This window comes from Coturnix japonica, chromosome Z (genome assembly GCF_054131305.1).
Source record: "Coturnix japonica strain WE chromosome Z, WE-NBRP24, whole genome shotgun sequence".
Taxonomy (NCBI): domain Eukaryota; kingdom Metazoa; phylum Chordata; class Aves; order Galliformes; family Phasianidae; genus Coturnix; species Coturnix japonica.
Genome location: NC_140702.1, coordinates 58,488,562 through 58,501,444, shown reverse-complemented (window position 1 = coordinate 58,501,444; position 12,883 = coordinate 58,488,562). Strand labels below are relative to the sequence as shown.

The following is a 12,883-nucleotide window of genomic DNA, read 5'->3' as shown; positions in this document are numbered from 1 at the left end:
TTTGTAGTTCATTTAATAGCTTAATTTATTAAACACATTATGTAAAATCTACATTTTTTTTTTTTTTTTTTTTTCAGTTTTCATGTTAACACACAGGAGGAATTTTTTTTATTCTTTTAACCATGATGCGACAGGAGATTCCCATAGCCTACCTTCCTATGGGAGATACAAACATTAAACACTACAAGAATTCCTGGCTCATTTAACTCTCTCTTTATTGCGTTCCCTTTATTACCCTCTAGGCCTTATATAAGCAAACAGGCTTGTATTCCAAGAGTAATATTTCAGCAGTTCCCAGTCTGCTGATAGAAACTCCAGGAAACAGGGAGAACTCCTAGAGAGGTCTACAACTCTTCCTTTGATGACAAGTTCTTACATGAAAGGTCAATCTCTTTTGGATACACAAAAGTAACTTGAGTGCCACCACCTAAGAAGTGCTGATATACATGGCGCCATTTGTCAGAATTTAGTTACTCGCGGAATTCCTGCTAACACTAGGTAGAGGTATTGTGCAAATCCTTAAATGATGCAATTTCACACCACTTTTCAGCTGCTGGCACTGCAAAGGGAAAAATAGGTATTAGCTACTATTTTTAAAGCAACAGAGCTACTCAAACTACCTGCAAACTACAGTTAATGTACATGTAAGTCTGTCATGCATCAAAAGCCAATTTAACAGTATGTGAAAGGCCAGTATATTTAGCTAGATCCCCAAAAAGTATTTATTTAGCTAGATCCCCAAACTTTGACAGTTATCCTAGCCATACACAGAGGTCAGATTGTACCTTTATTCTGACAGCATTATCACACCATACCACATGCTGCATATCTGCATTATCCTAAGATACAACTCTCCTCAGAACTTAGACATTACCCTTTATTATACATCAACTAGTTTATTGTTTTGTTTTTTTCTTTTTTCTTTTTTAACTGAGAAAAGCGTTATATAACGATTCTTTATGATTCTCAAATAAATCTAGAATCCATATTTTTACAAGGAGGATGGAATGTCCAGCTGTTTGTCCACTCTAACAGCTCTTGCAGTTCCTGTTCAAATGATATGGCACATTCTGTGAAATGAATGAACTACTCACCAAAAAAAAGTTTCAAAAGACATTAAAAATGTACATACGCTGAAAGTAATTTATACTGACAAAATTAGGAATGTTGCTTAAGGCTGTGCTTCAGAAGGAGGATATTCAGGGTTAAGTAGCCTTCATCAAGGCACAGAACAGGAAGTGGTAAGCACAGCTATCTGTAGAAGAGAAGTTACGTACAACCACTAGTGAGGTGAGCATGCAAGCAAACACAATTAAAACTGCACAGCTGATCTCTGTAACAAAACTGAACATAGTTATATGGAAATACTGTGATTCTTTAATAGCCACAGTTTTACTTCATTGTTAAAAACATGGCAAGTATTTCAAAACATAAAATTCACAATTTGAATAAATGAAATATTTTAAACAAAGTGCTTCACAGATCTAAACCCTGCATGGTTGTGCTGTCTGGTCTAGAAGCATTTTGTAGACATCATAGGAGCATTTCACACAAAATCGAAAATGTCACTCAGGCGAATAAGAAACAGGACATTTCCACAAACATTTCTAATGTTTTTACACTTTCAAGTAGTTGAGTTCTTAGGGCCACTGGGTTTTGTAACAAATGTGTGCTACAGCAGTATGGGTTCATGGATTCCTTTAGCAGCAAAGGCCCCTTTCAAACGGCACGCGGTCTTTTTGGGTTGATCTGTTTACTGGCCTGTTCCTCCTCTTGGAGAGCTGCTCGGAAAGATTTCACTTTGTCTATAATGAAAAAGAAAGAACGAGGTCCAATATGTCTTTGCCCAACACAGATCCTGAAACTATTTTTTTATTTTTTTTTTTAAACATTTCCTTTGCATTTTCTTATTCTTCCCTTTAACATTTTGGAATAAAGGAAAAGGAAATGAAGTTGCAGAAACAAGTTGCTGGAGGCGCAGCAGAGATTTGTCTTTCAAACTAGAATGAATGGAATATAGATGTGAACTTTTTCCTAAGCAGCAGAACAATCATTTCTTCTACACTACATGACAGTGCAAGAGGAAAAATCTCCCAAAATAAAAGCCCACACTACACATTGCTAATAAATGCGAAAGTGATTAAAAGCATTCTACCTCTAAGTTCAGTCAGAACATCAATCTTTTGATCCAGAATTGCTTCAAGTTGGGTAGCATAAGAATCCACGTCATAGTCTACTTCTTCTGTCATCTCAAGAAGTGATTTTTCATCTTCCAGCCATCTAATAGATTCCTAGGTAACAGTTATAAAAAAAATCCACCAAGATAACAAAACAAACAAAAAAAATTAGCAAGGGTACAGACTGTAAGACAAAGAGACTACTTACTACATATACTCAAGATGACTGTATTTCCTACCTCTTAATTATCTCACTCTGAAAGTTTTAAAAAGAATCCATATTTTCAGTTCAGAAAAACTATGTATGTGCTCCAATGGCTATATCATCAGCCATGTTACATGGTTCTACATTCAGGCTTTAGTTTTAATTATGGGCTATTTGCTACTGTCTATAGTAACAGCATTGTTAGAATCACAGAATCCTTAGAAATGGAAGAGACCATTAGAGGTCTCCCCTGCAATTAACAATGCCATGCACACATTTCACATTCCCTTGTTCTATCACCACAGACTCCTCTAAAGAGTCTTGTCCCCTCCTTTCCTGTAGCTCCCTTTTAGATACTGAAAGGCTGCTATCAGGCCAGCTCAGAGCCTTCTCTTCTCCAGCCTGAACAACCCCAGCTTTCTCAGTCTCTCCTCGTAGGAGAGATGTTCCATCCCTTGGATCATTTTTGTGGTATTGCTCTGGATGCGCTCCAACAGGTCCATGTCTCTCCTGACCTGAGGACTCCACATGTGGACGCAGTACTCCAGGTGAGGCCCCACCAGCGCAGAGGGGCAGGATCACCTCCCTCATCCTGCTGGCCACACTTCTTTTGATGCAGCGAGTATAAGGTTGGCTTTCTGAGCTGTGAGGGCACATTGCTGGAGCCATGTACAGCTTGCCATCTACCAGTGCCCCAAGGTCTTTTCAGGCAGGGCTTCACTCAAACACTCCACCCCCCAGCTGGTATCAGTAGTGAGGGTTGCCTCAATCCAGGTGCAAGATCTTGCACTTGGCTTTGTTGAGCTTCATAATGTTCACCACGTTGAAGCTCAGATAGATGACATCAGTGGTTCGTCCCTTGTCTACTGATGCAATGATATCATCATAAACAGTCACTAGGTTGGTCAAGCAGGACTTGCCCTTGGTGAGGCCATGCTAGCTCTCCTGTATCACCTCCCTGCCTGCCATGTGCCTTAGCATAACTTCCAGTAGGATCCACTTCATCATGCACAAATGTGAGACTGACAGGTTGATAGTTCCTGGGGTCATCCTTTTTAGCCTTCTTATAAATGGGTGTTATGTTGCCTTTTTTCTGGTCACCAGGGACTTCACCTAATTGCCACAACTTTTCAAAAACCATCAGGAGTGGCTTGGTGACTACATCAGCTAATTCACTCAGGACTCTGGGATGCATCCATAGACTTGTGGATATTCAGGTTCCTCAGGTGGTCACAAACTTGATCTACACTTACAGTGGAGGGATGCTGCTTCCCCAGTCCCATCCTACCAAACCAAACATTTGAGGGCTGCACGATGAGCAGTTAATCAGAGAAGACTGAGGTAAAAAAGTTAATAGCCTCCTTTTGCCTGCTGTTACTAGCTTGCCAACATCATTTCCCTAGTCCCTCCTGGACTTTCACTGCTACAGTCAAGGAGCTGAGACAATTATATACATACCCAAAACCAAATTTCACTGAAGATGTAAAAAAGAGCTATTTCAGGCTCTATGTTGCATACGGTAACTCCTCACGCAGGTATGAGTACTGAAAATGTAATTCACCTTTGCATTCCAATAAAAAAGTCGCTTAAAAAGTCTTGAAGCAAAGACTGCAACCAGGAGCTTGAGGCTTACAGAACCATGCAAACATATCTCATTAAAATGCTTTGATTTAAAAAGAGAAAGCAACTGACAGTTCTAGGTAAGCTGGGACTGAAATACTAAAATTAAGTATTTCCCTCTGTGCACAGGAAGTAAAGTAATATCAAAAGCATAGCCTAAACACCATGTATGTATTAAGGAAAAATGGAGCTCATGCTGGGATAGAATTAATTTCACCTAATATAAATGTATATATATCTTGGATATATATATATCCAAGAATCTAAGAACAACTGACACATCTAGAGCACAATTCATTCTATTGAGTACTGTTTTTTTGTGTTGTTGTTCTTTTAATCAGGATAGAGTATTTTGTATCTCAGAATCATCAGTTTCCCAGAGACAGCTGATAATAGAAGACCTCTTCTTGGTACAACCCAGAGATTTCATATTGGTGCAGTACACTTCCACCCATGCCATAAACCATCTAGCGAGGCCGTAAACATGACAGCTAAGGCCTGAACACATTTCCTTTTAGAGACTGCTGTGATTAGAAGTAATCTCCAACAAAAGGACAGATGGACACACACAGGCAGTAAAGTCTTAAATTAAAGCATCTCATCTCCCCAAGCATTAGGACAAAGCAAGTTTCAAGCATTAGGGTACAGCTATGGCATATGGAGTACAACTTCCACACTTCAGAATGTTCTACTTCAGCATTTCAAAACTAAACATATGAAATATGTTATTTACCATCCTAACGTATTAAATGCACACACATCAATGTTCCATTAAGTCTGATGCCTGCATTGAGGAGGTGTGTGTTTCCTACAGGTTTATTGTCCTGCTATTCTCCTGCAGTAGACACACCGAATGTACAGCCTGAATTAAGATTCTTAGGTTAAGAACAGAAGGAACTTGCATTTCTTGATGAAAAACAGCAACTCATACTTACTATTAATTTTTTGACTAAAAAAGGATTTATGATTTATCACTGCACTGGAGTATTCCTTCCTAAGACCCTGACTATTTGCAAGTGAAAATGTTTATGTATTTGTAAACAGGAAGCAAACAGACAGTTATAAAAGTGCTGGTCTCTTCTGGATCTCAGTACCTTAGAGGGAGCTACCAACAGAAGGATACTTGGAGGGAGTGTTCTACGAGGGCTGCTCCAAAAGAAACACCTACTATTTCATCATGTTGACCCATGATGTCAGAGATGGATGGAATGACAGAGTCAGTGGTACGACAGTTAAGGATGAACTCATGGCAGCATGAGGGGCAGTCTGGTAAAATGACATCATCAGAGCATCATAAAATATCTTACACTGGAGGAGACCTTAAGAATCATCCAATTCCAACCCCAATTACCATGGGCAGGATTGAAGTGCGGATACAGCATGAGTATGTGCTGCTGAATTCCCCTGAATATGGAAAAAATGGCACTCAGTGGTATTCACTGATGCTTGCTGAATGTTGCTGGAGATGAGCACTGGTGACAGCAATGTTTCAAAGCCATGTTCTAGGTAGCCATGCAGATGATAAATGCAGACAAGCACAACATGCAGGCTCTTGCTCATTGCTGGCAAAAATATGTAGTTAATGGTGGCAACTATGTTGAAAAACAGTGTTATATAGTCTACTTGGGAATGTGTCTGAGAAGCAAATTTTGATACATTTCCTGGGATGAAAGGAAAGTGTATGTTTCTGTCATCCCAGAAATGTATTAACATTTTGCTTCTCAGACACATTCCTAAGTAGACTGTCCTACCTGCTCACTACAATGCGCTTCATGTAATAAAAAAAGTACAAGTCTCTGGCAGCAGAGTAATGACTAGATTAGACTATATCTCGCATTATATATGGGATATGCTCTTTGACTAGTAAAACCCAAATTCTTAGATTACAATAAAATGAAACAGAGCTCTGTGCTTTACCTGAAAAACAGTCCTGTGGTCTTCTACTACTTGCTCTTCCATTTCCACCATTTGTGACACAGCTTCATGAAAAGTAAACAGCTGTGGAGAAACCTCCTCTTCCTAAAAACAATCAAAATTGTTAGCCTGGAAAGAAATGTGGCTACAGAAAATACACGGAATGTGTTCCAAAACATCAAGCAAAATGAAAAGAAATATGCAAAAAGCAGAGCTTGTCAAAGATAGAATTTTATACTTTTGACTAGAAATTCTCTAAAAATGAGGAGAGAGAGTAATAAAAAACAAAATGTCACCTGATTTAAATTCAATTCATATTCATTAAACATTTCCAGTCTCTTATCTTTGTGAATACTGGAAAACTCATTAGAAAAACAAGTTAAAATAGTGGGGAAATGGTAATATATAGTTTCAATTCATTAGGTTTCAATACCTAATGAAAACCACATTTTCTATCAAGGCCTTTGCTGTGGATACAACAATAGACAAAGAATAATCAAAAAAAAAAAAAAAAAGAAAGAAAGAAATGAAGAAAGAAAAAAAAAGAGAGAACAAATTCAATACATTTCAGGTAACTGGGATTAAGTTCATTTTTAGGGAGAAATAAAGAAAGAAACATAAAGAGAAAAATTTATATAGTATGTAGCAGTTAATACTAGAAGAATGCAGAGCACAGATTTATAAACTAGGGCAGACAGGACTTCTGCAGACAATAGTAGTTAACAATCAAAGTGCTAGGTAGGTTGCAATTAATTTTTTATCATGACAGTATGGTTTCCTATACCACAACTTTGAAGTATTTATATAAATACGTTACAAAGCTTAACTGAATTCCACGTGAACAATGAAAAAGTATGATATGAAATAATATCTGTCAGCTCACTGGTAGAGTTCAGAAATCACTGAGCATGTTCTAGAGACAGTTAATAAAATGAGAGAAATATGCCAAAAACTGCAGACCAAGTGTCTGAGAAACACTGATTTTTCTATCATTCAGCAGTATTTTTACAGATTGAGTTTTAATCTCTATTGAACATTTAAAGAACCCAGACAAGAGCTGAAAATCATTAGTGAGGGAAAAACATCCTTCAGAAGACAGCTCCCTGCTCACTCAGCCCAGGAAAACGTTTTGGGACAGTGGTACAGCTTTCCCACTAACTGGGCACTGGGGTTTCTCATCATGAAAATCAAGTTCTTTAGGATAGGAATGATGATTCCTACATGCAAAGAAATGTATACTAACTTAAAATGGGTGCTGCGTGCCTGAAAAATAATGCTTAAAACCACAAGTGTTTTAAATACGTTTCCCAGGATACATTTAACTGCCAAATATGAGATGAAGCCATACTGGAAAAAATGCACACTAAATAACTGTCAGAACCTAGAGCAGGCACTGCTAAGACATTCAAAGTTCTAACAATTAAGGAAGGTAAAGAAAAGTAAAGCATTTTCCCTTCACTTCCAGAAAACTTTTATTTTTAAATTCTGTATGGGAATGAACTATAAAGCGAGAAGATGAAGATGTATGCTATAGTTACTCAATTGCTAACAGGCTACAAATACATATTTACCCTGGATTTGTATTTAGATTGTATTTATATCTTCTCTTTACACGTCATGCTATAAACCACTTACATTTTGTTCACAGAGCAGTTTAAGATCATCTCTCTGAGGAGAGCTCCCCACACCCCACTGGGTGTCCAAGTCATCAATCTGACTTGGAGCATGGTGTATAATGGGACGGATATCCCCTGCAGCATTTGGATCAATGGTTAGCTCTTTCACCCTACAATCAGAAAATATTTCATTTTCAAATTACTAACTTAATATGCAAAGTAGACATAACCACTAAAAATAAAGCTCTATAGGTTTATGTGTAATTAATTCATTTAATATGGATGATGATGTCACCTTCACAAATTTAATGTGCCATAAATGTATTACCACCAAAAAAAAAAAAAAAAAAAAAGATCATTCAATTTCAGGCACATCTAGATTGAAGTTCCTCTTTTATCAAAAGTCATTTTTTCAGTGAAATATTACTCTTCATCAAAATGCTAAGAGGGCACAAATCTTCAAACTGTCAACACCAAGTCCTTAACAATAAATAACATATAGAAAAGTTCATTCAACACTCAAAGCCTGACATATTTCTTTTCCTGTACATATAAATGTGCTTTAAAGAAATTAATCTTTCAGCACCCACAAGCTATTATAAGTAAATCCACCAAAATTCTGAAGAAAACAATTTGAAACCAAATATCCCAGAGAATGAATATATGCTCTGATTAGAATCACTTCGAAAATATATTAATTATTCTATAAAAAGACATTTCTAGCTTTGGTCCACTAAATATGCAAAGGTGACATCACCATTTTATTATTATTTTTTAAACGTATGAAGGAAAATAGCAAGCCTGGGTAAAAAGGGTGGATGTCTAAGGAGAATGAACAGAATACTGGGAAGATGATTGCAGATCATGCAGAACCATCACCTGCCAAACAAAATAAAAATGAAAAGTATATGCAACTCAAGGCAAGGGGACTAATGAAAAGTTGGTCTGTAAAATTACATAGCCAAAACGAAAACTTAAAAATAAAGATTCCATGTATAGAATGAAGTAGACCTGGAGATTGAAGGAGAAAAGTCGTCATACTCATAGGAAGGAGAGAGATCAGAGCGACTGCCACTACCCTGTGAGAAGGGAATGTCCGAAGGACTAATTCCAAATTCCTTTACTCTGCAGCAGCAAAATACAGCAGCAAATTAAGAGAAAATGTTCTTGTAAACACAGTTAAAATAACAACTTTGTTTAAATATTCTTTTTTAATAGCTTAACTACACAAAAAGCAAGATTTAAATTAAAACACTTCTGCTAATCTGTAGGAGCCTACAAATGCAGTGTTTTCAAAAGAGTAATGCTGGATTTCAGTCTGTGCTGTTAATAAAATCTGCTCTACACTCAAGATTCTATCAAATTGCTCCATTTAAAGTAAAGTATCAAACCTGCTACAACACTTTCCGTCCTGCTCACTGTTTTACACTGCACACTCAGTGGCATTCAGCACTTACAAATTACTTGCATTATGAAAATGATATATTGCTAGAATAAAAAAAAGCTTAAAAAGAACAGAAAACATGAGGCAAATTTACAGTGGTAAACATTTACCCTCTATCAACATATAAATGTGACACCAAGAGGAAGAAAAAGTTTCACTGCAATTACTGCATATAGAAGAAATTGGTGTCTAAGTGTTTTCATAGTGACTTTTTTTTTCTCCTCTGGTATCAGTTCAACAATGCATATGTTATATGGGTCAGGAAAATCCAATGAGTCTTGATGAACATGAAATTCTCCCCTTTACATTACTGCAAGAGACTTCACAAGGAATGAAATCAAACAGACAGATTCTCTACTAATTCCCTTGCTCTAGGGACTAATTCAGATTAAAAGAGGAGTCAGTGGTAAGCTTCTCCAGCACTCTTTTTGCTCACTGGTGGCCAGCCAGGGTTGCACAAGAAGATGCAGTCATTGTTCTGTTCTTATCTTCCCATTCAGGCAAGAAAAGCTAATTCCTGGCCACTAGGTGGCAGCCTATTCTGGAAAAATGAATAGGATTTCTAATAGCCCATTTGTAGCTCGCCTCCTTTGTTCTTTGCAATCTCTGGGTCTTGCTGGAAAACCATAGTAGAACCAAATGCAGCACACACAAGATAGAAGTAAATAAAGAGAACAGCAGCTGGGAAAGGCTCCTTCTAAAATTACTGAAGAGAAACTAATGTTTTCATAGAGCTGTAGCAGCAGCAAATCCAGAGGTGCTGAGAGTCTCTGGAGGTGATAATTACTCTACAATGATGGTATAATCACTGTTGGATTAACCAGCTCCTTCTCTATGTATCTCAGATATTTGCCTACAGTTCAGAAGTACAAAATAATGATGAGCAAAAGTGGAATTTCTAAACGAATAATCTAGCTGTCAGATACATCAAATAGGCTGGTAACACCTCAAAATTTCAAGGGGATGAAAAAACACAGCATAGAAACATATCCTTGCCAGCACTCCCGAGAATCATTATGAATAACAAGTACACAGCAACCCCCTAAAGCAAGAGGAGATGTCTTCATAAAAGGGGCAACAACTGCAGCATCCTCTACACTCCTTGCATTCCATGCTATACTTATCTCTGGAAAACTGCTTAAATGCAGTTTCTACTCATTCTTCTGTTATGGCTAAAAAAAAAGTGACTAAATTATTTTGTTTTTAATCTTATTATAAAATGTAAACACTCCAAAATATTCAAGGAGCTAAAACAATTCTACATCATGGAATGACAGTATTCCAAACTTCAGTATTGAAAAGCCATATGTATATACATATATCTGCAAGAATTAACATCTTCCATACCTATTTGCGTATCTCAAAGTATTCAGAGTGTTTTCACATGATGCCATCCCTGGAGAAATCGTAGCAATCTGCAGAAAACGTGTAAAATGTTAATAGGTTCCTTCTGTACGGATGAAACTGTAGATGAAGGTAAATAAACTTTTCCCCTTAAATCCCCAGTTTCATGCAAGTTCCTCTACAAGAACAAACATCTATTGTGTAATGTTGCCTTAATACAATGACATCACAAGAACAGATACATAAAGTTAAGCCATCAGGTCAGTTTTTGTATAACCTGGCACATCGAGAATCCATGTAAACTTCAACGTTCCTCATCTGGCAGCCTCTACATAACTTGTAAATGCAAAACCTTAACTGAAAATGTAAAACTTCTCAAAAAAAGAAATATACCGTTCAGTAAAAAATAAGTCTATAGTATCCTCCATACCATTACCATTTTTGTTTTTGTTGCTTTGTTTGTTGCCGGGTTCTTTCTTTTCTTCTTTTTTTTCCCTTAAAGTGTCTGTTTTCAAAGACTGTTCTCCATTCAAACACACTGCATACTGATTTGGGAGATGTTTTTGCTATTGTCCACAACAGTACTTAAACACAAGTTTAGTATCTTTAAGTATCTTCCTTAGGCATTTTCTTTTTCTGAACTGAAAATGATCTGTAGATAATACTTCATATCTAACCTACCACATATATCTAGAACCCCTATGATTTTCCTTTTCTGGTTAAATAAAATACCTAGAATCTCTCACCTTCTTTTCAGCACTCAGCAAATACAACAATCAGACAACAGTGGCATTACTATTTGTACTAGCTTTTCTCAGCACTCTGATTTTTTCATTTCTGCTCCTTTCAGGACAGCCATAAAGGCACTAACCACAACAAACACCTCTATGATCCTACACGCTAATTTTTTTGCTGGCAGAAGCAAGTTGTGAGACCAAAACTGGTGAAGAATAGATAATCCTGGTTTTCTGTTTTATCCTGCTGTTGACATTACTGTGCAAATAATTCCTGAGAGAAATTTCTCCTACTGGGGAGAAAGGAAAGTTGTGCAGTGGAAAGAAGTTAGAAAGTCTGAAGAGCTAATACATACACTAAGTCTAAGTCTCTAATGCTGATAAACACAGTAAAGCATCATAGGTACTAATTAACAAAAAACTCTAAACTCCTAAAACCCTTCCAAGACCATTTTATGAGAAAGGTGCAAGCATCACTTCCATCAGTTTAATGTTCAAGGTACTCCACACATGGCAACTACTGCAATGCCAAGAAACTGCTCAAACTCTTCAAGCACACAATGAACAGCTGCTATAGGCAAGTGAGACTGCAAGTGCTGATACAACTTTCAGGGCTTAAGACTCAGTCTGCTGAACAGAAACGTTCACTAAATCACATGTTCTTATGCCCCAACAAACCTAATCTAGGAAGGACAGGATGGTTCTGACCCCTCCACCACTTATTTCCTCATTCATAAATTCAGCCAAGAAGGATGGAATCTATATATAGACAGAAATATCTTTAAGATGAGGAAAAACAGTTCTTCCCACCTTCAGTCTACAATGCTTATAAGCCATCAAAGAGGAATCAACATCCCTTGTGGGATGCTGAAGTACCCAAGTTCCTGCTCCCAACCTGGAGGACTGTGGGGCCTGAATCTTCAGCAATGACCACAGCACATCCAGGATGCAGAACTGGCTAAAAGGACTATTCTGTTTAGTTACCTTGTGACAATAATACAATATCCAAGGTGTAACTGCAGTAATTAATAATATTCAAGACAGAATACTTATGGTGACTTCATGTTTCTGATAGTTTCAGATACAATTGTAGTTGTATGAATGATAAAAATAATTCACTCACATTTCCACACACTTTCATGGGGGAGTCTTTACTTTCATGCAGAATGTATTGAACATAAAATAAAGGAATATGATCTGTATCAAGTATATCAGGTATGTAAAGCACTTAGATCCTGGATTATTCTTTATGGTTATTGATTGTTGTGTATTTAAACAGGGGAAAAAAAAAAAAAAAAAAAAAAGAGTTGTGGCACCTTTAACAAAAGCAGAGTAAATAAAGAGGCTACAGCAAAAAGAAAACACCTTGTAAGCACTTCTAGGACTGTTAAGGGTGTTGGTGAGCACTTCAGGAAATACCCGCAACTGTTAATCCTTCTTTGTACAGAAAATTGTTCCCAACACTCCTAACTTTCCAAATCTTCTTTGGTACTGTAGATACATTAGCTAGCAGTGCATTGTTTTGCTTTTGCTTTCTGATTCTGAATAGGATTTGTGAAGTCACGTCTCATAGCAAAGAAAATAAACCCATATTTTCATTAGAAAACTGAAGGAGAGTAAAAGATAAATAAAAAATGCTATTTTATCACCATTTTCAGGCCATACCAAAAAAACTAAAGAGAAGACAAGTCTTCATTAACAGTATGGTTTTCATGCAACGGTGTGCAGACGTCTGTGGCCTACAGAGTGATTCCAAAGAATCTGAAAAGTGGCCATCACAAACAAGCCTAATAGCCACTATTTGTTGCAGAGAACTTGCATTTCCATCG

General features: G+C 37.1%; 1 protein-coding gene across 8 annotated transcripts in view; it reads right to left on the bottom strand.

Annotated features, from left to right (window-relative positions):
* Nucleotides 1-12,883, bottom strand: part of KIF2A (kinesin family member 2A) — a 50,241-nt gene continuing 37,358 nt past the window's right edge. For 4 of the 8 annotated variants that reach the window (XM_085528596.1, XM_085528597.1, XM_085528598.1 and 1 more), the window contains exons 16-21: nucleotides 10,324-10,391; nucleotides 8,544-8,657; nucleotides 7,552-7,702; nucleotides 5,920-6,021; nucleotides 2,156-2,291; nucleotides 1-1,805 (exon numbers count right to left, since the gene is read on the bottom strand). In XM_085528596.1, the coding sequence (XP_085384722.1) occupies nucleotides 1,720-1,805; nucleotides 2,156-2,291; nucleotides 5,920-6,021; nucleotides 7,552-7,702; nucleotides 8,544-8,657; nucleotides 10,324-10,391 (657 nt within the window). In that variant the 3' untranslated portion in view covers nucleotides 1-1,719. The remainder of the gene's footprint in view (nucleotides 1,806-2,155; nucleotides 2,292-5,919; nucleotides 6,022-7,551; nucleotides 7,703-8,543; nucleotides 8,658-10,323; nucleotides 10,392-12,883) is intronic. The other 4 variants (XM_085528600.1, XM_085528602.1, XM_085528603.1 and 1 more) reach the window with 1 other exon arrangement.